General features: G+C 44.4%; 1 protein-coding gene across 1 annotated transcript in view; it reads left to right on the top strand.

Annotated features, from left to right (window-relative positions):
- Positions 1-4,724, top strand: part of Cep164 (centrosomal protein 164) — a 142,729-nt gene extending 138,005 nt beyond the window's left edge. Inside the window, exon 4 of the mRNA XM_033381874.1 lies at positions 18-4,724. Within this exon, the coding sequence (XP_033237765.1) occupies positions 18-3,579 (3,562 nt within the window). The 3' untranslated portion in view covers positions 3,580-4,724. The remainder of the gene's footprint in view (positions 1-17) is intronic.
- The last annotated feature ends 21,411 nt before the right edge of the window (positions 4,725-26,135 follow it).

Raw genomic sequence — 26,135 nt, 5'->3', positions numbered from 1 at the left:
TTTTTAATCTTCTACAGCTACTCCGAGGAGAAAAACGGTCATTACTATTATAATACGTTCACCAAGCAGTCGCAGTGGGATCATCCCTTAGATGCTGTGTATCGTGAATTAGTAGAGAAGACACGTCATAACATAGGGGCGATAATTCCTGAAGGAGCCATGGTTATTATTGATAGCTCAGATGATATATCCCAGTTGGATTCTGGTATACGCAGTATGCATTGTACCGATGAATTCTACGAAATCAACTCACCTTTCAACAGCGTTAAAACGCAGGCGTCAATGATTAATTCTGTTTCTACTCACACGACCAGTTTTGCAGGTGCAAGTGTATTTAGTGGCGGTGTTAATCGATTTTTAGAGTCTCGCACTAGGAATTTCGGTCAAATTTTCAATTGTGTTAAAAATGCTCAACTTGAAAACGGCAACACAAATTCTCCAATTAGTATGAACACACATTTATCCGCATCTAAACTATCTCACAGGATGCTGGCACTAAGCCGGGAAAACGAGGAGACAAGGGAAAACTCAGATTCTATAGTGGAGCAGCGAGATGGAATGTTTCTGCTCTCAAGTGCAAGCGGTTCCAGGAGGTTTCTCAAGCTTCGTCAAAACTTGGAACAAGTAAAAATAGGTGGAAGTACTCCACTACTTTGTGTAAAGGGTATTCTCCGTGAATCAAGTGTGTTCGATATAAACCGTTGCATGGACCGTGACGATCCAACGACAGAATTTGATGATAAAAAAAGCGTGCGCTTTAATTTAGAGGAGATGCACCGCATGCGAGACTCACCCGAGGATGAATTCTCGCCAAAGTTATGCCAGACTAGCGAGTTGTCCATCAACCTGGACGACGAGGAAGTAGAGGCGGGGATGGACTACGATTTTAATGAAGATCGAGCTAATAACATGTTTAAAGGTGAAAATATTTATAATGATGAATTGCTCCATGGTAATCTCAAAGAGGGAAAGTGTAGCTTAAGCCGTTGCACAAGCGGCTTATCAAAATCCGTACCCAAAACTCAAACCATTGAGAAGATGATGGCTTGTAGTAACAATCCACCCATGGAGCATAATTTGGTAGACTCAACATCTGTTACGTGTAGGTCGATATGTGAATTAAAAGAAGGTGCTACAACGAGGCAACACAAAGATAACAATGACCCAGAACCTGAGCCTAGTTTTGTTCGCAGCTTTATTATAAAAAAAAATTCAGAGCAAGATGCCCTAAATCCAGTAAGCAACAGACCGTTTGATTTGGATGAGTTGGGTCGCAAGCATAGCCATGAGCTAGAGCTGTTGCAGCGTAAATCCGCAGAGGTATCAACAAAAAACGTGCAGGGCCTTAAAATGGCCAGCAAGTTAGGTACTCTATATAAACAGACAGATAGTTTTTTAAGTAACGATGAGGCAATCAAACGCGAGCATGAGGTAAGGCTAAAGAACCTAAGACATGAATACGATTTGCGCTTTACATCGCACCAGCACCAACTCGAAGAAGCGTTCGAGAGTCAAATTGAAAAATATCGGGGCAAGCTGGAGCTTCAGCTGCAAAGCAAGCGTTCTCTAATAGTAAGCGAACATAAGGCTCGAATGGCCATACTGCAGAGTAACCATTCTGAGATTCTCAATGAGTTAGAGCGTGACCTCCATAGTGAGGAAGAGATTCTTCGCCGCGAGCAAGCAGTCAGGCTATCACAAATGCGGGACAATCTTGCCCATGAGCTAGAATTGGAAAATAAACGATTTCGCGAGAAGGGTGAGGAGAGACTCTACGAGAAAGTTCGCTGTGAAAAACGTTTACTTGAGGACAAATATCGTTGTCTCAAAGAAAAATACTTTAGACTTAAAACGGACGTTAGACTGTCCTTAGAACGACGCAATCGACGACGCGAGGTACTCGCTTTTCAGAAAAATTGCCAAAATAATAAGACCAACGCTATCATTGGCTCTGAAATGGAGCGCTCTTTATCCAAAAATCCCATTGAAAATAGGGAAGATCACTCAGTGAGCTACTCAGATAAGGCAGTCAAAGGCAGCTTAAAAGAAAAACCACTGGGGCTTCCGAAGACACAGCTTAATAAGCAGAATATTAGCAGCAAATGCATCGGGCAGCGGCAGCTCAAGAATGAGACGAACACCTCAATCAGTCAGTCGGACACAACAGTATCAAATAACTACTCCAATGGTCATTATTTACCTGTTTCACAACCCACAAGCTGCAAAGGTTGTGGTACAGTCAAGCCAAGCGGAAACAGAAATTCAGACGCGGAAATTCAAGAGAAAAACAACAACAGCAATCAGCTGGGAGGGTCACGGAAGAGGGTCTTTTCACGCGCTAAATCAGCATCAACCTCTAGACTTAACTCCGATTATAAATATCAACTGGAACGTGCGTTTACTCCTGTTGAAAATTTACGGTACCAACTGCGAAAGCTAGAGGATTTAGAGGATCAGTTTCCAGATCATGCGGTTGACGCCACTTTTCATCTTCGATACCCGTTTACTGATATTTCCAACGATCATGCTATTGAGGGTATGGGCTCGGAACTGGAATTTTTTAAACATCGCATACATATGGAACGGGATTCAGTACGTCGAGCCAAAGAATCTTTGAAAAAAGACCGTAGTGACTTTAGGTTACGGCAACGCGATATAAAACAACGGATCAAAACTCCCCCTTTAGTACCTAAGCAGTGGCTGGACCAGCATATCCAAGAGGAAAAAGAATTAACCGAGATGGAAGTAAACCTACATCGCACACGTGCTTTGTTAGGTGAGAAGGTTATAAGGCTAAAGCATCTAGAACGGAGCCTGCTCTGCATGTACGAGCAAGACAAGTGCGGTACCAATCTGGATCACAAGGATGATGCTGCAACGCTCAGCGATCTTTCGTCGCAATCCAGTTCTGGCTTTAGCAGCACTGATTTCGCCAGTGGCGCAGATCTTCAGAAGCGCAGAGAATACTTTCAACAGGAATCCATCGAATGGATTCAGAATCTTGAAATTCTTAACGAAGAGATTTGTGAAATTCTTGACATACTAAGTCAAAATCAACAAAAACAGCATCATCAGGAATCATTATCGACCATGGCCATACAATTTTCTAACGACCTTAAGTGGACACACATGCTTAGCCAGCAGGATACCGTAACGGCTATAGTTTCTCCGTTTCAAGCAAGCAACTCAACATCTAGCCATGGTATCAGCGATAGCAGTGGTATCGAGGCGGTACCTGCATCTCAACCAAAACCAACAATTGCGGATCGTCTTGAGACCTATCGCCAGTTAGCTGCTGGACATATGCAAGGCTCGATGGGTGGTGCGATTCTGGCGGCCAATAGTATCGTCTCCCAAAATCGACGGCCTGTAAACTATTCGACCAGTTTGGTGAAACGCTCTCGCGACCTTCGCGATTGGCTGCGTCGGACCAAAACGGAGCATGAGCTGCTAATCGGCACTGGAATTCAACACGGAATCACAGAGAAATCCAAAATTGCTGGTATCAGCGAAGTTAATGGTGAAAGTGATTATAATTCAATCAGCGCATCTGTAATTAATGCAGCCGCAAAAGGGTGAAGCTCTGCAAGTGGGCACACCATTTTACAAAAAAAAAACCAGTAGTGGAGTGTTTTGACCATAATATGCAATGCGATCTAGAATGTTTGTCTGTTATGTGCTGTATTACTTATTAGCCGACCGTTATGAAGTCAAATGATTAAAGAGAATATCCATTTAAAAATGAAAACGACTGACTTCCATAATTTTTTTCATTTGATCTTTTTTACATCTTAGCGTAGGACTTGGCATTTCACTCATGTGTTTAACACAGGCAAGGAAATAATTAAATTATGAAGTAGTTAAATTATTAACTGTTCAATAAGCCCGTGTCTATTTTAACCTCCCATATAACAAATATTAGGACAACACTCCTACTGTCAACAGCTCATTTCTATCAAAACTTAAGAAATCTGCGTTATTTAGCTTGTGTTTGACAGCCATTGATGGACGATTTTAATTCGAGTGAGTTCATAAAGAATTTTTTGCGGAAAAAATTTCACTCAATCAAGGCTAAGCTTGATAAATACTACGGTAAGTCTTCACAATCAATTCCAACGTCCTGGACGCCCAGATTGTGGAAGCCATAGGCTTATCAATGGGCTCAGTGGTTTCAATTTTGAATGAACACTTGATCATGAGAAACCGTTTCGCAAAATAACTGCCGCGCTTGCTCATAATTGACCACAAACGCATTCGAGTGATAGCTTTGATTTCCATAAATGATGCTCCCTAAACCACCCTGAGCGATTATTTCTTGAACCTGAAGAAATGGCTCGTCGGAAAGACACTTGAGTCTAACAGTGAAGTCATCTCACAAAAAAGCCTACTTTGAAGCTCTCGAGAAGGGATACAAATATTAGCGAATCGTTGGACCATGCTGAAAAACCAGTGTTTCATTCATAAAGTCACCGAATTATATCCCTCGTAAACTTCGTGGAAATGCCAACTGAGGCTAAAAAATGAAAAGTCAATAAAAACACATTGAAACTGAGCCAACGGAAATTGAACCAATTGGCACATAATTTCGTTAGCTTCGATGAAAACCTATTCAAATAAGAAAAGTTAGTTTTACGCGGGTTTTTGTTATTTTTATAGTCATGATCTCCTATAAGAAAGATGATTCTTAATAAAAATGTTTCCTCAAAGTGTCTCTTAAAAATCAACTATGTTGTTTGTCAAGGAAATATGAAGTGATTCATAGAAAAATGTGAGGTGATAAAGTAACAAAAAAAAAAAACATGAAAAAAAAAACGTTCTCGACACGTACGTAAAGAACAATAATTTATTGTGTAAATACTCGACAGGAACCCAAATTAATCCTCTTTAAAAAAAAATTATCTTCTTTAGAATATTTGTTTCTGTTTTGAAGATTTTCCCAATTCCAGATTAAGCCAGGACTTCTATTTCGTGTACGTTCGCGACCAAAACTTCATTGCAATCCTTATGAAAACTAAAAATTGGATGAACCCCATAGAGAACTAAACAGAGCTAACAAAATGACAAATGGCTTAAAAAGCTAGTACATTTTTTTTAAAATAATTTTACATCAAAAAGCTACGAACATACGTTTGCGATCCGCGGAAATGACTAACTAACTTGGCATAACTAAAGCGTGTCAAAAAAAAGACTATGGAATTATGTTGCATGACGCATAAAAAAGCTTTTCAATGGCGGGGTTGCTGGCGGTATGCTGGCGGTATGCTGGCGGTATGCTGGCGGGTATGTAGCTTTTTCAACAGAGAGCAAAATTCTTTATGCTTCGCCTCTGACCACTGCAGTGTCTATGAGAGCTCTCAGTTTGTCTGTCTTCAGCAGTCGCATTTTCCAACTACTCCATAGGACCAAATTATACATTTTTGAGAGTGAAACATTCGTGCTAACCATTTTCGTTTAGTAAAGAGGAAATATGGATCTACAAGGAAAATGTTTAAAAATAATTATTTTCTGTGGCCTAACAGCAGTTTTTCACCTGTAAAAGTATTGGTTTCATACTCGTCGGAAAATGAAAATCGCGCAATTGTTTCAGACAGTACCGGGTTTCCTTTATTAAAAAAAAAAAATTAATAGACATTTTAACACGCCTGGCATTAAAATAAGTCTAATGAAAATTGGGATTTTAATGCCAAAAGGATTTTTTGTGGACTAAAAATGCAATTATGTTACTTAATGGAAAAACTACATATGGGATAAAAACCAGATGAAAATAATAATATTGTGTCAAAAACAGAGTAAAATATTTCCAAAACTCATATGTATATTCGCATGGTTTTTTCTGTCTTGTCAATTACTATGGTTTCTAAAAGCAACAATATCAAAATTGCATCAAAATCGTAAGAGTCTTTTAAAAGAAGTCTTTGCGTTAACTGAAAGATTTTTTTCGACTTTTCCTGAGTTTTTAAAGTAAAAATTTGATAAAATACCAGAATACCATTTTTGTTTCATTAAAAAAACTTACTTAAACTTAAAAACTCTTACCATAAAAAAAAATAAAAACCATAATTCATTCAACATCTTTTATAAAGAGACGCTTTGGTTCGTGGAGTAAACATGTTGTTGCATAGTTTTATTTAGTGTTATCAGATGAATAGAAATGGAGCAGAAAAAGATAGCTCTGGGATTCGGCTAGCGCCGCGTTATCGTGAGCCAACACAGCAACGATTTGCATGTGTTAGTACAACACACACACAATAAGCCAGGCTCCGGTTTTCACTTTCACAAAAGTTGTCCGAGTTTTAATTTTGAAATCACATAATTGGTGCTTCCATTTTCATAATGCGTAAGTATTCTCCGTTTTCAAAACGAAAACATTTTCCTTGACGAAATGAAGAGTAAACGAAATGACAAAAGAACGAATCTTAATTGCAAACGAAGAAAAATAGATGACATTAACATTAATTTGGCACCAGGACAATTTAGCGTGTGGTTTCTTTATAAATAGTTTTTTCTTAACCCAAACTAGAATTTGGTAAGGGCAACAACACTTCTCGTGCTCGTGCAAACAGCTGACGCAGTCCGATTTGATTATCGGAACGTTGGCAAGAATTAAATGTTTACGCATAACAGCAGAAATAGAAGAATTTCTTTTTTGACCATTAGCAATTTAATTTGCAATATGCAGGCTGATACTCACAGCTCGTCAGACATGTTAAATACTTAGGTGTTTCATCTAGTATTTCTTTATCTTCTTAAATCACGAACTTTCTGTCGTCGTTTTGCTTCAAAACAAGCAATTGAAAAAATGAAGACATTTTATCACGCTGTACACTTACGAAGCAACCAGGTCTGTTGATTTTGTTTTCCAGAATCGATGAGAAAATGATCCATACTTTTCATTTCATACGAAATATTTTTAAAAACGGGAGCACGTGAAACGAAACGTTTTGGCTGAAACCATAGTTCATAAAAGTTCGGTGCCTGCTTCAATATTTTCTCACAAAAATATGTGATGCTTTTTCGTTTTCAGAGTTTAATTTCAGTTCCAGTGAGTTTTAATGTATGGGTGCACACGCATTCTCACGTACTTTGCTTGTTGTTTTATTATTGCTGGCAGCTAAAACTGAAATTTTTATTTTGTTTTTGGTGCTGTTTCTCTTGAGGGTCCAGCGTACTTTAATGTGTTGAAGTAAACGCATTATCACATTCTGCATGTATAGGTTCTACGGTTGCTGGAATTTATGGACTATTTAACCTACTTTACCATTTTTTGAGCTCGCACTTTTTGAAGATGCTTGCCCCAAAATTGCGGAAGAACTGTTTTTTTATATATGCTTAAAATGCTAGTTTTGTTAAATATCGAATATACGAATATAATGTACAGATATACACTTGTATACATACAATAACAAAATTTTGCATGAGGAACCAAAAGATGTTCTATGCCGTGATTTTTAATGACACCCCGTAGACAGAACGCGCGACCATTTGTGGTCAAACTTAGCACGAAAAATATAGTATTTCACTGGGGAAACATATTTTCATATGCGAAGATAATTTTTCTACTGCATATATAGGGACGAAAAAATTGAAAAGCGAATCTATTCCACAACTTCAAATTTAGTCGAAAAGCTGGAAAGTAATTGTGATGAATTTATTGAACCTGAAGTAATTACAATAAAATAACAAAAGCTTATCTATTAGCGCTAATTGCAATACATTTTCAAAGTCAAATAACGTTTATAAAAAAAAATTGCAACACGCTACTGGCAAAAATACAAAACAGAAAAAAGGATTTAAATCCAAAAAAACAAAATTCCAGAGCAGAAAGCATAAAAAATTTGTTCCCAGCCAAAAAATTAAAGATATTAATAATTTACAGATTAGTAAGGAATTAAAAATTTTAGCAAATTGTTGTTCAGATAGGAGCCAAACAAATCCCTCCAGCCTGGGTTTGAATATAATGCTTTTGATTCAATTTGAAATTTTGTTTACAAATTGAATGAAAAAAATGAAATTGAAGTAGCCCGTATGATGCATTAAATGGCAATAAGAAGTGGGCTTCGCTATAATGAAAAGCTAGATATAATTGACGGATTCGTGCACAATAGTTTTGAACGAACGTTACAAATTGGTAAGAAAGTATGTATATTTTTATGTTATGACGGGACCAGACTGCTTTTCCAACAGCTCGAAGCAGCGGCCAGTTTCGCTTCCACCCACTTCCACTGGTTCTTGGGAATTCGGGAGTCCGCGCTGCCTTTGTCCAGGACGCCAATCAACGTCTTTTCTCTGGCAATCTGCACGATCGATGCACTCGGCAGTACTCTAGAGCGCTTCGGTGTTGGTCCAGGAGTCTCCTGCGAGCGCTGCCTTTTTTGCTGAGGGGCTTCCTTCTTCGGTGCTTCCTTGCCAAAATTCGGCAGCACCTTCGAAGCCCACTTAACCTTCTTTATCCATTTATCCGTTGGGCTGGACATCTGGCTTGCGTTCTGCCGACGGAGTATATTGCCAGCACTCCTTCTATCGGCATATGTAAAGGATTTGGCTTGGACACTAGTAGATGGTGACTCATCACCCGTCACTTTACCAGCAGGCAGAGCAGCCGCAGGATTGCATAGCCACTCTGCTGGTTTTCCCTGCTGATTTGCGGGTTGGGCCAGGCCTTTGGGCCGCTACCTTCCCCTGTTTGGGATTGGTCCCTGTTGGCATTTGGGGAGTGCCAGACTCATTTTGTTTGTTTTTAAAATCTTCCATTCTTTTCCCACGAGCTGCAGAGAAGGGGTACGGTCCGTCCGGGCAGAGATCCACGTTGCCCGGATAAGGCATACTTAGAACAGGGGGCTGCCAAGTCCCTGAGCTCTCCGTTAACGACTGGGCTAGTTTTATATACCGGGCCCCCAGCCGGGCTGACTCTCGGCACGGGTCGAATAACACTTTTAGTCCGGCCCGGTGTGAGCTGAATGTGGGGGGTTGGGATGTGGGTAGGTAGTGTGTAGGGATAGGGGAGTGTGTGAGCTACTTATACGAGGCGGCACCACAAGCGCATCGTCAGTGTTGCTACTTCGCGAACACCCGCTGGCTGTCCGGGGCTGCTTATTTTCGGTACTCTCCCTAGGGATGTCCGATTATTCGCAGCTGACCTACCTATATGAACTGTATATAGGTAGGTCGTTCGCTATCCGCAACCTGCGACCCGTCCGGTGGCCTCAGCTAGGCCCCCTTTGAGCCACCTCACGAGCTCATCAGACCGGAAAAAGTAGAAGGTAACGCATTAATAAAAATACATAATTGCAGTGTACAATTAAATGAATTCTTAATATCCAACTCAATACCAGAATTTGCACAAAGCATATACATCAAAAATAAAGTAACAAAAATTAAACCACTGTCTTATTTTCAAACCAAAGAAACCGTAATAGAAAATACGCGATTAAATAATGTATTACATGTAAGCTTAATACCACTATTTGTCATAATCATAATAGGATTAAGCTACAAATTGTTTAATCTAAGTAAAAGCAATAAGCCTAAACCCGACTCTCACATAGAAATATCCTCAGACGAAGACGAGGAATCCCCAGCATGCACAGTTTTAGATGCACCTGAGCTATATCCAAGGATAATCGCCGGAGGACAGACTTAAATCTAACGATGGGGGAGTGACATATCTATAGTCCATGCTCCGCATACCCTTATCTATGTCTATTACCCTGAACCCACATACTATAAACAATCCGACACCCTCAGCCTCGAACCCCCATAAACAATCTCACGATCGAAGTAGACCACGTGTAGCCGATAGCCGGCAATGTAAACAAACACCCTAAGCTAGAAGTTGAACATAAAACAATAGATGCCGCGTATCCAGCAATATATATCAGCAATAGAAAAGGAATTACTAGCTATAGTTTGAGCAACTTAGTATTTCAGACCATACCTGTTTGGTCGAACGTTTGAGATATTAAGTGATCATAAACCCTTGATTTGTTTAAATAACCTCAAGGAACCAAAGATGAAGATCAAATTAAATGAATTTGACTTCAAAATAAAATATTTACCAGGAAAGGAGAACCATGTAGCCGATGCGCTATCAAGAGTAAAGATTAACGAAAACCTACTCGGAGAAACCATTAATAGTGATTGTACAACGGTCCATAGCGCTCAAGAAGATAATACAAATTATATTCCACTTACAGAGCGACCAATCAGTTACTATAATAGGCAAATAGAACTGATTAAAGGTAATGAGGATGTGGAGATAATGTTTTTTATCCCCAATCGGCCGAATAATTATTCGAATTAAATAAAACTCGGCGCAGAAATAAAATTGCGATATGTTCTTTAATGCGTGACATCCAAATTGAAAGTGTGGCTTGCCTGCCCTTTACATTGCCGCTCCGATCGCTTAGCTCAGCTTCGCTCGGCCGACGTCGGTAGGCAGACGCAAAGCGGAGATAGCGAAGAGTGAGCTGGCAGAGAGCGTTTAGCAGGGCAAGCACGCGCAAAGCTTTAACAAACAAATGAGTGACATAGACATAAGTAACAAACAAAATAAGCGGCTGAGGGCCAAGAATTAGGTGCTGTTTGGTAAGCAGCTAATCGGCTGGGTTCTGCTCCGAACATTCACCCCCCGTTGGAAGGCAAAGGCTTTCAACAGATCCATCCTGAAGGGGCAGAACCGCTATTTTTCCAACGGCCCTCTTGAAAAGGCCTCTTTGAGTGCGTATGACGGCTACTCTGATGGTTCCATCTATTCCTGGGATGACGCTCTCAATGCGGCCAAGCGGCCACCTTAATGGTGGCAGCGTTTCCTCCTTGATCATGACGAGCGCTCCTAGCTTCATGTTTGGAGACGATGACCGCCACTTGCTTCGGTCCTGAAGAATCGAAAGATACGCCGTGCTCCATTTTCTCCAAAACGCCTGCTTCATTTGACACAGCTGCTACCATCGACTAAGTAAGTTGACCCGGAGATGCGTCACATCTGGCTCGTCGAATGCAGCTTTCAGGGCTCCATTGAGAAAGTGGTTTGGCGTGAGCACATCTAGGTCATCGGGGCTTTCTGTAATTGCATAAAGCGGACGGGAATTTAACAAAGCAGAGATTTCACAAGCCAAGGTCTGAATTTCATCAAGAGTACAAATGTAGGTCCCGACGATGCGATGAAAATGATATTTAGCTGCTTTAACAGCCGCCTCCCACAAACCCCCAAAATGATGTGAGCGAGGGGGGATGAATTTCCAATCGATTCCACTAGAAACGCAGAGATGTGACACAGCCGACGTATGAGGATCGCTGAGGAACATTTGACGAAGCTCCAAAAGCTAATTTTTTGCTCCTACAAAATTTGTTGCGTTGTCTGACCAGATGATTCGAGGTTTGGGACGTAGACTTATAAAACGCATTAATGCTGCCAGAAAGGATTCTGTAGATAGATCCCGAACGACTTCCAAATGAGTTGCTTTGGTGCTAAAGCATACGAAGACAGCGATGTAACATTTGATAGGAGGCCAGCTTCTGACTTCCGACTTGTGATAAAAGGGTCCGCAAAAATCAACGCCCGTTGTGTGGAATGCTGGATTAGTCCTTACGCGATCCGCAGGCAAGTTTCCCATGATATGTTCCCTCAGCAATGGCTTCAAACGAAAACATCTAACACATTTGCGAATGATTCCCGCAACATATTTGCGTCCACCAATAGGCCAGAATTTTTGCCGAAGCAGTCCCAGCAATCCTTGAGCTCCTGCGTGGAGAAACCTTTCGTGAAAGAAGATAATAATAGAGACAGTGACAGGATGTCCCTTAGAAAGCAGGATCGGGTGCTTCGCGTCGTAGTCTAATTCGGCATTTTGGAGGCGGCCTCCAACCCGCAGCAATCCAAAGCTATCCAGAAATGGATTCAGTGAGGCCATCGTGCGTTTTGGCGGTAGGGCCTGTTTGCTGGCGAGGGTCCTTATTTCTTCCGAAAATTGTTGGTGCTGTATTACCCTTATGAGCAAATGCGTACCATTTTTGATGTCTGTTCGGGCCAGCCGCTGAGGAATAACCGTAACTTTAGCATTATTATTGTATGAGCATAGAGAGCCGCCTACATATGTTGTAAAACGTTGACTTTCTGCAGAGCTGCTGCGCTCTCTCGCTAAAGGGGCTCTCTGCCGCCGCCACTTCGGCAACTACTTTGATCTGCTGCCGCCACTTCGGCAGTCACTTTGATCTAACGCCGTCGTCTATAGTTTAGTTCTATGCTAACCCCTCTGCGCATTGGTTGCATATCGATCTCGCATAAAGTACATCTGGCAATAGCAAGCAATCGGCTTCCGCTAAGCCACCAAGATTAAATATATTATATATTATAAAGTTTAACCCAAATCTCTTTTCATTGTGAAATACATAGGTGCCAAAAAAGCTTGGCATCTCAAACATTGGTGACCCCGACGTGATATAAAACCATTGCTTAATCGCGTTCCGTTAAAACACTTATTAATTATACAATATTGTGTTGTTGGGTAGTTTAACTACCAACAAATACATTTGTGTGCACATTAAAAACAGTTTAAAGTGCAAATTCAGTGAGAGTGCGGCTGGAATATTTATAGACAAATTCCGGTACTTTAAGCGTCGAATCTCTCATTCTCTGCGCAGCTGCAGCCGCGGTTCTTGACTTTTCGTGTCTTGCATTCTCGCTCTCGCGTCTATACATCGTCGCTTAAGCGGTATTTCATTTTCCGTTGTTGTGTCGATTGCACAACGGTTAACATGGACAACGATCCAAATACAGGCGCGGGCGGAAATATTGTGGTGGCTGATTCCAGACTGAGTCTGTATAAACGTAAAAGTCAGTCATTATATGATCGATTGCACAGGCTTGGCGAATCCTTCGCGGGGAATAAAATCGACAAGCTGACCGCCGCGGAAGTCGAGGTGCGCCTTGATATGTTGGCAGAAATTCGAGCGGAATTTAATAAGGCCCATAATGAGTTGGAGGCTCTCGATCAAAACGAGATTGGGAGTGAGCTGCGCGAAATCTTCGATACTCTTTTCATATCGTTGAAAGCTGAGTTGCTGGCTGCTGTTGAAGTAGGCCAGTCACACGCCGCTGCCAATTCTACGACTCTGCCAAGCCATTCCGGACATAGTACCATCATCATGGCGCACAAGCAGCGACTTCCTGAGCTGAAGGTGCCGAAGTTTTCTGGTGGATACGTCGAGTTCTCGGATTTTATGGCAATGTTCAAATCGGTGATTGAAGCGGATGCGGATCTCAGTGACATCGAGAAATTCCAGCACCTTCGCTCTTGCCTCGCTGATGCGGCTTTGGATTCGGTTCGATCGTTGGAGCTCTCCAGTGCCAATTATCGTGCGGCTCTGGATTACTTAATAAACGCTTTAATAACAAAAGACTTGTTTTCCAGGCACACATCAAGAAGATTCTTGGGCTAAAGAGGGTAGACTCGCCTTCTGCTAAAAGGCTTCGGGAGTTTTCGGATGCAGTCAATTTACACATGCGAGCGTTGCAGACATTGGGAACTGCTGAGGAGATTTCGGGATTCATGGTTATCAACATGCTGCTGCAGAAGTTGGATTCGAAGACGCAAACCAAATGGGAGGAGCACACATCGTCGGATGCTATACCTACCGCAGAGGAATTCTTCGAATTCTTGCAGCAACGCTGCCAGAAAATGGAGCGATTGGAATATGCTACAGCGACACACGCTAGTAGCGATCAGGTGGGAAAAAACCATTCATATACGCATGTTAAGAAAACGTTTGTAGCTTCCAACTCTTCCGCCGACCCGTCTGTATGCGTCTTTTGCCACTCAGCGGGCCATGGAATATACTCGTGCAAGATATTCGAAAATCTCTCACCGTTGCTGCGCCACAAAGAAGTGAAGAAGCTTTCCCTATGCTTCAATTGCCTAAAACCGGGGCACCGGACCCGCGCATGCAATAGTGGAAAATGTCGAGTATGCGGCGGTAGGCATCATAGTTTGTTGCACTTCGTTAGTATGCAGCCCACAACACAAGGCTGCCCAGGTATTACTCCTCCCGATCTGGCCGTTCAACCGGACACTCTTTCCGTTGCTCAAAATTCTGCTAGCAGCTCGTCTCTACCTTCGTCTACCTCTCTTGCTGCCCAAGGTCTTCACTCTGATGTCGTGCTTCTGGCTACAGCCGTGGTTCTCGTGAAGAATCGGTCTGGCGTTTTAGTTCCTTGTCGTGCCATCTTAGATTCAGGATCGCAGCTGCATCTCGTCACATCCAGGTTCGCCCAGCAGCTTCAGCTTAGGAGAACTCAATCGTCTGCACTTGTGTCTGGGCTGGGCGATACCAGCGTTTCTACTGAGGGATCCACCATAAGCATTTGTATGCATTCTCGCACCTCTGCTTACACAACTACGCTTACTGCTCTCATCGCCCCCACGATTACCGATTCTCAACCAAGTATGGCAGTAAATGTATCCGATTGGCGTATTCCATCTAACATTCAGCTCGCTGATCCTGCATTTTTCAATCCTCAACGGGTTGATCTTCTCATTGGTGCGAGCGTTTTTTATGATCTCCTCTGCGTAGGGCAAATCAAACTCACCGATGGACTGCCTCTTCTGCAGAAGACCCGGCTTGGGTGGATCGTATCTGGTGGTGGACAGAAGGTATCAAGCTCGGCGCTTTTGGCCACGCACAATTGTCCAGATTCGATAGCTGAGATGGAAGCAAGGTTGGATAAAACTCTTCGTATGTTTTGGGAAGTCGAGAATTGTGTGGAGGTTGGGTTGAATACCAAAGAAGAAGACGATTGTGAAGCACATTTCGTAAGCCACCTTTCACGGTTGCCATCCGGGGAGTATGCAGTTCGTCTGCCGCTAAACAACAATATTGATCGTTTAGGAGAATCTTATGCTCAGGCTTATCGACGGTTCATCAGTCTGGAGCGAAAACTGGAGCGTAATCCTACACTCAAGGAGCGGTATTCCGCCTTTATGAGGGAGTATATTGATTTGCATCATATGCACCAAGTCAACCCTGATTCCCGTAGCCTCTGCAAATATTTCTTGCCTCATCACTGTGTCCTAAAGGAGGACAGTACGACGACAAAACTCCGTGTCGTTTTCGATGGATCCGCAGCTACATCAACTGGATATTCTCTAAATGATGTGATGATGACAGGCCCTGTTATTCAGCCTGCATTGTTCAACATATTGATTCGCTTTCGAACATATCCAGTCGCTCTCACTGGGGACATTTGTAAAATGTACCGCTGCGTACGAGTGTCTCCACCCGACAATTTGTATCAGTGCATCCTATGGCGAGATTCCATCGAGTCCGAGGTTCAAGTCTACACATTAGACACCGTCACATACGGGACGAGGGCTGCATCATTTTTAGCGGTCCGCGCAATGCACCAGCTGGCCATCGACGAAGGTGAATCCTACCCTCTTGGCTCAGCTGCTCTGCGGCAGGAGTTTTACGTGGATGACCTTATTTCGGGCGGTAATTCGGTCGCACAGGTCATGGAAAAGATGCACCAAACATCAGCTTTACTGTCCCGTGGTAACTTTAGACTTAGGAAATGGTGCTCCAGTCACCAGGAAGTACTTGAGGGAACCCCTGAAGATGACATAGAGAAGTTCCTAAAGTTTAATGATGGAAGCGACATAGCCAAAACTCTCGGCTTAGCGTGGGACCCTGCTTCGGATCAGCTGCTTTTTGCCTTGTCCGCACTGGACACAACCTCAAAGCCATCAAAGCGGTCGGTTTTATCTACGATTGCGCGGTTCTACGACCCTCTTGGATTGATAAATCCAGTCATTGTCAGGTGCAAAATCTTCCTTCAGCAGCTTTGGAGAGAAAATTTGGATTGGGATGAAAGCCTACCCTCAGCGTTGCATTCAACTTGGATGGACTTGAGAAATAGTTTGGCAAGCATTTCTCGGATCTCATTTCCTCGCTTGGTTCTTCGTTCTAGTGTGGCTACAGAAGTTCACGGATTCTGTGATGCCAGCTTAGAAGCATATGGCGCTTGCGTGTATATCGTGTCCAGGGAAGCCCAGTCTTCGAGCCACGTTTTGTGCTCAAAGTCGCGAGTGGCGCCGCTAAAGACTATATCGATTCCTAAGCTGGAATTAAGTGGAGCCCATTTGCTTGCGAAAATCATGCAGAATGTAAAGGACATGGGAATCTTTACAGGTCGGTTCTATTGCTGGTCGGATTCGTCAACAGCATTATCTTGGATTAGGGACGAGCCAGCTAAATTTCAAGTTTTCGTGGCAAATCGAGTGGCATCAATTCAGGAGTTGACGGCAGACATGGAATGGCGCTATGTTCCCACATCTTTAAATCCTGCTGATATTCTCTCGAGAGGCTCGCTTCCCAACCATCTTATCCAGTCAGAGCTATGGTTTCACGGCCCATCCTTTTTGCTATGCTCCAAGGATAAGTGGCCTGTATCTCCTACTAACAACATAGCAACTTTGGAGCTTCGCAAGAGAGGATTGCTAATCACGTCTCCACATGCCGATCTCACGTCCGGATGCAAATTTGCGAATTCATTCCTTCGCATGCAGCGCACATTCGCCTACATGCATAAATTTATACATCGTCTTAGGCATCCAGGACTCACCGTTTCTGATATTCGGCAAGGAACGCATCTTCTAATTCGACACATTCAGCTGGCAAGTTTGTGGATGGACATAAAGGAGATTCGGCGCAATGGTCAAGTCATGAAATCCAGTTCTATTAGTTCGCTCAACCCGTTCATCGATCATTCTGGACTACTTAGAGTTGGAGGTCGTCTTGGCAACTCATCGCTAGGATTTGACGCTCAGCACCCGCTCATTTTGCCAAAGGGACATTCCATTACCTTTGCGCTGATAAGATATTATCATGAAAGAAACCTCCATGCCGGACCTCGCGCCTTGCTATCCAAAATTCGGCTGGAATATTGGCCCATTGGAGGTGTTAAGGCAGTGTCAAGAGTCGTCAGCAGATGTGTGAGATGCTTCAGGACTAAGCCGCGCATGGTCGAACACATCATGGGAGACCTACCTAAGGAACGTTTGGAAGGATCTCGAGCTTTTGAAGTCACTGGAGTAGATTTCTGTGGACCTTTTTTCTACCGATCAGAAATCCGCACAAGGCCTCCGATCAAGTGCTACATTAGCGTATTCATCTGCTTCACTTCCAAGGCTATACACATGGAGCTCGTAAAGGATTTGACCACTGCATCGTTTCTAGGCGCACTAAAGCGTTTTACTTCCACTCGAGGAAGGCCAAGTCAAATTTGGTCGGACAATGCGACAAACTTCGTTGGCGCCAAGAACGAGCTTCTGGAGCTAAAGAAGCTTTGTCTTAGCGAACCGCATATGAAGGAGGTCCACGAATCCTGCTTGGCTGACTCGATCGACTGGCGTTTCATCCCACCTCGCTCTCCGCATTTTGGCGGGTTGTGGGAAGCGGCCGTGAAGACCGCAAAATATCACCTGTACCGCTCAGTTGGACCATCTGTGCTTAGCTTCGACGAGCTGCGCACTCTGATCTGTCAGATCACTGCAATTGTTAACTCTCGCCCTTTGCTCTCGCTTTCAGAAAATCCTGATGATTTAGACGTTTTGACTCCTGCTCATCTGCTTTTAGGCGGCCCCCATGAGCAAATCCTCGAGCCTGACCTAACGAAGCTGAACTACAATCGTCTGGATGGCTGGCAGCGGGTCACCCAACTACAACAAATATTTTGGAGCCGTTGGCGCGCAGAGTATCTCACTCTTTTGCAAGTGGCGCACCCCCGCGCAAAACATCTGCAAGAACGACCTCGTTCTGGTGAAGGACGAAAATCTTCCTCCAATGCGATGGCCACTGGCTAGAGTGGTCGATGTCGTTTTGGGCAAGGACGGAGTGTGTCGCGTCGCTGACCTGAAGACATCCTCAGGAAACATCAGGAGGGCCGTCACTCGGCTATGTTTGCTGCCCCTTAAGGAATCTGTTGAGAGACTAGCTCCCAACGGGGGGAGTATGTTCGGGCCAGCCGCTGAGGAATAACCGTAACTTTAGCATTATTATTGTATGAGCATAGAGAGCCGCCTACATATGTTGTAAAACGTTGACTTTCTGCAGAGCTGCTGCGCTCTCTCGCTAAAGGGGCTCTCTGCCGCCGCCACTTCGGCAACTACTTTGATCTGCTGCCGCCACTTCGGCAGTCACTTTGATCTAACGCCGTCGTCTATAGTTTAGTTCTATGCTAACCCCTCTGCGCATTGGTTGCATATCGATCTCGCATAAAGTACATCTGGCAATAGCAAGCAATCGGCTTCCGCTAAGCCACCAAGATTAAATATATTATATATTATAAAGTTTAACCCAAATCTCTTTTTATTGTGAAATACATAGGTGCCAAAAAAGCTTGGCATCTCAAACAATGTCGATTACGGTAAGTTGACCCTTCGACCGCGCTATGCCTTTGTCCTTGAGAATGTAGAATCGATATATGTAAGCAAAGACGCGCTGCATGGTTCCGAATGAGTTTTGAAATTTGCAATCGTACGATACATCCCTTTCGTTTGAGACAACCAATGCTGCATGACGACGTTCTGGTACATCGGTCGGCAATTGCAAACCTGCAGGCCACTCTGAGCTCCACCAAGAATGGTGGTCCAGAGATCCAAAGGCTGCTATCCATTAGTTCAGCGGGCGTGGATCCACGTGATATGATGTCGGCAGGATTCAACTTTGTGGGCACGTGATGCCAAGTCATTAAAGCGGTGAGCTCCTGAATCCGCTGAACTCGATTAGAAACAAATATATTAAAATTCAATGGTGATTCTCGAATCCAGGCAAGGGCTATGGACGAATCCGACCAGCAATGTATTTGGCATGGAGCTGATAATCCCTTAACTATGGTGGACACTAGTTCGGCTAATACGAGGGCAGCGGATAGCTCAAGCTTGGGGATAGTCATACTTTTCAGGGGCGCGACTCTGGATTTAGAGCATAAGAGATGACTTTGCACAATGTCAAGAGCTTCCGAACGCATGTATACACAGGTGCCATATGCTGCTTGGCTCGCATCACAAAACGCGTGCATTTCTAATTTGGCTTGCTGCCGAAGCACGTAACGTGGAAACTTAAAGTTTTCAACCATCGACAACTGCGAAGTCAGCTCAATCCAAGTCGTATGTAGGTCCTGGGGCAGGCTTTCGTCCCAATTCAACTTTAGGCTTTCGTTCCATTGCGACTGCATAAATATTTTAGCTTTTGTGATGATGGGAGAGATGAGCCCTAGAGGATAGTAGAACCTAGCTAGTGTAGACAGGACCGAACGCTTCGATATTGGGCCTGCAGCGGTTCTGACGTGAGCGAAGCTAAACAGAAGATTATCCGTGGTGGGATCCCAAACTAGACCAAGCACTTTGGTTACTTCAGTCCCGTCATGAAAGGTAAGGAACTTTTCGCGATCCGCCTCCGATACGCCTTCCAAAGCAGCGGGTTCATTGGAACACCATTTACGTATGGGAAAACATCCTTTCGAAAGTAGCTCCTTTACCTGCTGACGAATCTTGATGACAGAATCAATGCTGTCCCCTCCAGATATGAGATCATCGACATAGAAATCTCTTCGAACAACATCAGCGCCAAGCGGAAAACGCAACTCTTCATCATTTGCCAATTGATGCATAGCACGAATTGCTAAGAAAGCGGCAGGTTTGGTTCCGTAAGTAACGGTCTCCAACTTGAACACCTGAATCTCCTCCTTCGGGTCATTGCGCCATAGGATGCACCGCACGTGCGTATCGGGATGGGAAGAGCGTACACAGCGGTACAGCGCCTGCTGATAAGATTCTCCTTATTCCTCTAGACTGAATTTGGTTGGCAAACGCACGGAGTGAGCTCCGGAATCTAGACGAATGCAGTTTGTGACGAAATGCTGTTCGCAATGAACAAGTTATGTATCGCCCCCGCTGCATACGACACATCAAAACAAAAAAAACAAACCATCAAATCGCCAAAAAATCCCTTATAATATTGCACATGTGTAAGTAAACACTGTGCAATATTCTGTAAAAAACATTTCGGGGCAACGCGAAGTGTTGTGCCGCGCACAATAATTTTCTCTGAAATACACATACTACATAACCAAAGTGCCGAAAGTGAAAAAACGTGGGGTAGGCTTCAGCCGCTGCTGACCACCCCCCCCTCCCCCATATACAAACTTGCCTTTGCGCTAATAAAGCTGCAAAAGAACAAACAATGGTACGTAAACCGTGTCCGAAATCTAAAAAGAAGACCAATTTGGCCTCAAGTGCTCCCTGCTCAGACAACGAAGTTGATCTGCATTCCCCCTCGCTACTAATGTCGGGAATTTCGCAGAGTGATCTACGCCCCCTTTCCTGTCGCTCGACCTCATTGGCAGATTTGACTCTGCACGAGATTCTCAAGGAGCAGCGGGAGAAACTGGCAAGGGAGAAGAAGGTAATGGCCATGCTGAAGGCGGAGTCGGAGGCCCGTAATAAGAAGTGGACGACCACCTTGGCCTCGCCGATTACAAAGGCGTCGGCTAAGATGGTCAAACGGATAGTATCCTCGAAGGAGAAGCGGGACCCTAACCAGATGAGTTCAACTAATTACTATAATATACTGTCTGATGCTGACGATATGGATGTGGATGCTGACTGCAGCGAGGGAGAGACGGAAGCCGAGGAACCTGTTCCCACAAACAGGCCCTCTACTTCTCAGACCACCCCCCGCCTGCCCCTAACACTGCGCACGCTCCCAATGCTGCTGCCGCTGCTGACGCCAAAATTGTGCGGCCAGCCCCCATATACATTCCTAATGTTACAGATATCTTTCCCCTGCTACAGTGCTTCGATAATGCCATTGGCGCTGGTACATATGACACCAGGCCTGCTGCTAATAGGTCTTTGAAAGTAATGTGCCACACAATAGATGGACATAGGGCCCTAATTCGGCTCCTAACTGAGGGGCAAGGTGTTGAACACCATACGTTTCGCCTGCGAAGCGAGAGGGGAATGCGTATTGTTATACGTCACCTGCACCGCTCCACACCCACAGACTGGGTGCGTGAGCAGCTCGGAAGACTCGGATATAAGGTGAGGCATATTGCCAATATACTTAAAAGGTTTACAAAGGAACCATTGGACCTATTCGAGGTTGAGCTAGAGCCTCAGGAAATTAACAAAAGTATATACGAGCTAACGGCAATTTGCAGCCAACGGGTCAAGGTGGAGAAGCCCATACGCGCGCCAGGTGTTCCCCAATGTCATAAGTGTCAGATGTTTGGGCACTCGAAGAATTACTGTAGCCGTGAAGTTATATGTTTGAAGTGTGGGGAGAAACATGACCCCAAGGACTGCCCCAAGAAGCGGGAGGATGTGCCGAAATGCGCAAATTGCGATGGTCCCCATGTTGCCAGCTACCGTGGTTGTGTAAAGTATAAGGAGTACTGCAATAAAAGAAGAAATGGGTTAGATCAGACCAACAAGATGCTAAATAAACTTTCGATGCCTACCTTACCCGCCACTCAGGGTTTGCGGCGTCCCCGCCAGCCACCCGTCATTAACCAGCAGGGATTTCCAGCACTGCAGCAACCAAGCCGCCGGCGAGCGCGCTCTGGCGCAAGAGCTCCTGCTCCTCCAGCTCAAATGAGCAGCTATGCCGATGCACTCCGCACACGGCAGCCAGCGAGTCATTCCCAGCCTCTTCCCGGGAAGGCAAGTATGGCATTCGGTGCCACCAACAGCGACCACAACTGGATTCCAGCCGATGGTGAGCAGTCAGAGTGTCCGTCCTAGCGATGAGCTCAGCCAGAAACTGGACTACCTCATCACCCTGCTGACACAGGAGCGGATCCAGCATGCGGCCGCCGCTGATGAATCTACTCAAAAACTGGAAGGGAAAATGGATATATTAATTGCACAAATGACGAAGCTTACGGACTGTTTATATGCTAGCATTCAGGCGAATTCAAATTAAACCACTGTCTTATTTTCAAACCAAAGAAACCGTAATAGAAAATACGCGATTAAATAATGTATTACATGTAAGCTTAATACCACTATTTGTCATAATCATAATAGGATTAAGCTACAAATTGTTTAATCTAAGTAAAAGCAATAAGCCTAAACCCGACTCTCACATAGAAATATCCTCAGACGAAGACGAGGAATCCCCAGCATGCACAGTTTTAGATGCACCTGAGCTATATCCAAGGAATGACGCCGGAGGATAGACTTAAATCTAACGATGGGGGAGTGACATATCTATAGTCCATGCTCCGCATACCCTTATCTATGTCTATTACCCTGAACCCACACCCCACACCCACACCACATCCGACACCCTCAGCCTCGAACCCCCATAAACAATCTCACGCTCGAAGTAGACCACGTGTAGCCGATAGCCGGCAATGTAAACAAACACCCTAAGCTAGAAGTTGAACATAAAACAATAGATGCCGCGTATCCAGCAATATATATCAGCAATAGAAAAGGAATTACTAGCTATAGTTTGAGCAACTTAGTATTTCAGACCATACCTGTTTGGTAGAACGTTTGAGATATTAAGTGATCATAAACCCTTGATTTGTTTAAATAACCTCAAGGAACCAAAGAAGAAGATCAAATTAAATGAATTTGACTTCAAAATAAAATATTTACCAGGAAAGGAGAACCATGTAGCCGATGCGCTATCAAGAGTAAAGATTAACGAAAACCTACTCGGAGAAACCATTAATAGTGATTGTACAACGGTCCATAGCGCGCAAGAAGATAATACAAATTATATTCCACTTACAGAGCGACCAATCAGTTACTATAATAGGCAAATAGAACTGATTAAAGGTAATGAGGATGTGGAGATAATGTTTTTTATCCCCAATCGGCCGAATAATTATTCGAATTAAATAAAACTCGGCGCAGAAATAAAATTGCGATATGTTCTTTAATGCGTGACATCCAAATTGAAAGTGTGGCTTGCCTGCCCTTTACATTGCCGCTCCGACCGCTTAGCTCAGCTTCGCTCGGCCGACGTCGGTAGGCAGACGCAGAGCGGAGATAGCGAAGAGTGAGCTGGCAGAGAGCGTTTAGCAGGGCAAGCACGCGCAAAGCTTTAACAAACAAATGAGTGACATAGACATAAGTAACAAACAAAATAAGCGGCTGAGGGCCAAGAATTAGGTGCTGTTTGGTAAGCAGCTAATCGGCTGGGTTCTGCTAGGAACATTCACCCCCCGTTGGAAGGCAAAGGCTTTCAACAGATCCATCCTGAAGGGGCAGAACCGCTATTTTTCCAACGGCCCTCTTGAAAAGGCCTCTTTGAGTGCGTATGACGGCTACTCTGATGGTTCCATCTATTCCTGGGATGACGCTCTCAATGCGGCCAAGCGGCCACCTTAATGGTGGCAGCGTTTCCTCCTTGATCATGACGAGCGCTCCTAGCTTCATGTTTGGAGACGATGACCGCCACTTGCTTCGGTCCTGAAGAATCGAAAGATACGCCGTGCTCCATTTTCTCCAAAACGCCTGCTTCATTTGACACAGCTGCTACCATCGACTAAGTAAGTTGACCCGGAGATGCGTCACATCTGGCTCGTCGAATGCAGCTTTCAGGGCTCCATTGAGAAAGTGGTTTGGCGTGAGCACATCTAGGTCATCGGGGCTTTCTGTAATTGCATAAAGCGGACGGGAATTTAACAAAGCAGAGATTTCACAAGCCAAGGTCTGAATTTCATCAAGAGTACAAATGTAGGTCCCGACGATGCGATGAAAATGATATTTAGCTGCTTTAACAGCCGCCTCCCACAAACCCCCAAAATGATGTGAGCGAGGGGGGATGAATTTCCAATCGATTCCACTAGAAACGCAGAGATGTGACACAGCCGACGTATGAGGATCGCTGAGGAACATTTGACGAAGCTCCAAAAGCTAATTTTTTGCTCCTACAAAATTTGTTGCGTTGTCTGACCAGATGATTCGAGGTTTGGGACGTAGACTTATAAAACGCATTAATGCTGCCAGAAAGGATTCTGTAGATAGATCCCGAACGACTTCCAAATGAGTTGCTTTGGTGCTAAAGCATACGAAGACAGCGATGTAACATTTGATAGGAGGCCAGCTTCTGACTTCCGACTTGTGATAAAAGGGTCCGCAAAAATCAACGCCCGTTGTGTGGAATGCTGGATTAGTCCTTACGCGATCCGCAGGCAAGTTTCCCATGATATGTTCCCTCAGCAATGGCTTCAAACGAAAACATCTAACACATTTGCGAATGATTCCCGCAACATATTTGCGTCCACCAATAGGCCAGAATTTTTGCCGAAGCAGTCCCAGCAATCCTTGAGCTCCTGCGTGGAGAAACCTTTCGTGAAAGAAGATAATAATAGAGACAGTGACAGGATGTCCCTTAGAAAGCAGGATCGGGTGCTTCGCGTCGTAGTCTAATTCGGCATTTTGGAGGCGGCCTCCAACCCGCAGCAATCCAAAGCTATCCAGAAATGGATTCAGTGAGGCCATCGTGCGTTTTGGCGGTAGGGCCTGTTTGCTGGCGAGGGTCCTTATTTCTTCCGAAAATTGTTGGTGCTGTATTACCCTTATGAGCAAATGCGTACCATTTTTGATGTCGATTACGGTAAGTTGACCCTTCGACCGCGCTATGCCTTTGTCCTTGAGAATGTAGAATCGATATATGTAAGCAAAGACGCGCTGCATGGTTCCGAATGAGTTTTGAAATTTGCAATCGTACGATACATCCCTTTCGTTTGAGACAACCAATGCTGCATGACGACGTTCTGGTACATCGGTCGGCAATTGCAAACCTGCAGGCCACTCTGAGCTCCACCAAGAATGGTGGTCCAGAGATCCAAAGGCTGCTATCCATTAGTTCAGCGGGCGTGGATCCACGTGATATGATGTCGGCAGGATTCAACTTTGTGGGCACGTGATGCCAAGTCATTAAAGCGGTGAGCTCCTGAATCCGCTGAACTCGATTAGAAACAAATATATTAAAATTCAATGGTGATTCTCGAATCCAGGCAAGGGCTATGGACGAATCCGACCAGCAATGTATTTGGCATGGAGCTGATAATCCCTTAACTATGGTGGACACTAGTTCGGCTAATACGAGGGCAGCGGATAGCTCAAGCTTGGGGATAGTCATACTTTTCAAGGGCGCGACTCTGGATTTAGAGCATAAGAGATGACTTTGCACAATGTCAAGAGCTTCCGAACGCATGTATACACAGGTGCCATATGCTGCTTGGCTCGCATCACAAAACGCGTGCATTTCTAATTTGGCTTGCTGCCGAAGCACGTAACGTGGAAACTTAAAGTTTTCAACCATCGACAACTGCGAAGTCAGCTCAATCCAAGTCGTATGTAGGTCCTGGGGCAGGCTTTCGTCCCAATTCAACTTTAGGCTTTCGTTCCATTGCGACTGCATAAATATTTTAGCTTTTGTGATGATGGGAGAGATGAGCCCTAGAGGATAGTAGAACCTAGCTAGTGTAGACAGGACCGAACGCTTCGATATTGGGCCTGCAGCGGCTCTGACGTGAGCGAAGCTAAACAGAAGATTATCCGTGGTGGGATCCCAGACTAGACCAAGCGCTTTGGTTACTTCAGTCCCGTCATGAAAGGTAAGGAACTTTTCGCGATCCGCCTCCGATACGCCTTCCAAAGCAGCGGGTTCATTGGAACACCATTTACGTATGGGAAAACATCCTTTCGAAAGTAGCTCCTTTACCTGCTGACGAATCTTGATGACAGAATCAATGCTGTCCCCTCCAGATATGAGATCATCGACATAGAAATCTCTTCGAACAACATCAGCGCCAAGCGGAAAACGCAACTCTTCATCATTTGCCAATTGATGCATAGCACGAATTGCTAAGAAAGCGGCAGGTTTGGTTCCGTAAGTAACGGTCTCCAACTTGAACACCTGAATCTCCTCCTTCGGGTCATTGCGCCATAGGATGCACTGCACGTGCGTATCGGGATGGGAAGAGCGTACACAGCGGTACAGCGCCTGCTGATACGATTCTCCTAATTCCTCTAGACTGAATTTGGTTGGCAAACGCACGGAGTGAGCTCCGGAATCTAGGCGAATGCAGTTTGTGACGAAATGCTGTTCGCAAT

This window comes from Drosophila pseudoobscura, chromosome X (genome assembly GCF_009870125.1).
Source record: "Drosophila pseudoobscura strain MV-25-SWS-2005 chromosome X, UCI_Dpse_MV25, whole genome shotgun sequence".
Classification (NCBI taxonomy): domain Eukaryota; kingdom Metazoa; phylum Arthropoda; class Insecta; order Diptera; family Drosophilidae; genus Drosophila; species Drosophila pseudoobscura.
This window is presented reverse-complemented; position numbering and strand designations above follow the sequence as displayed.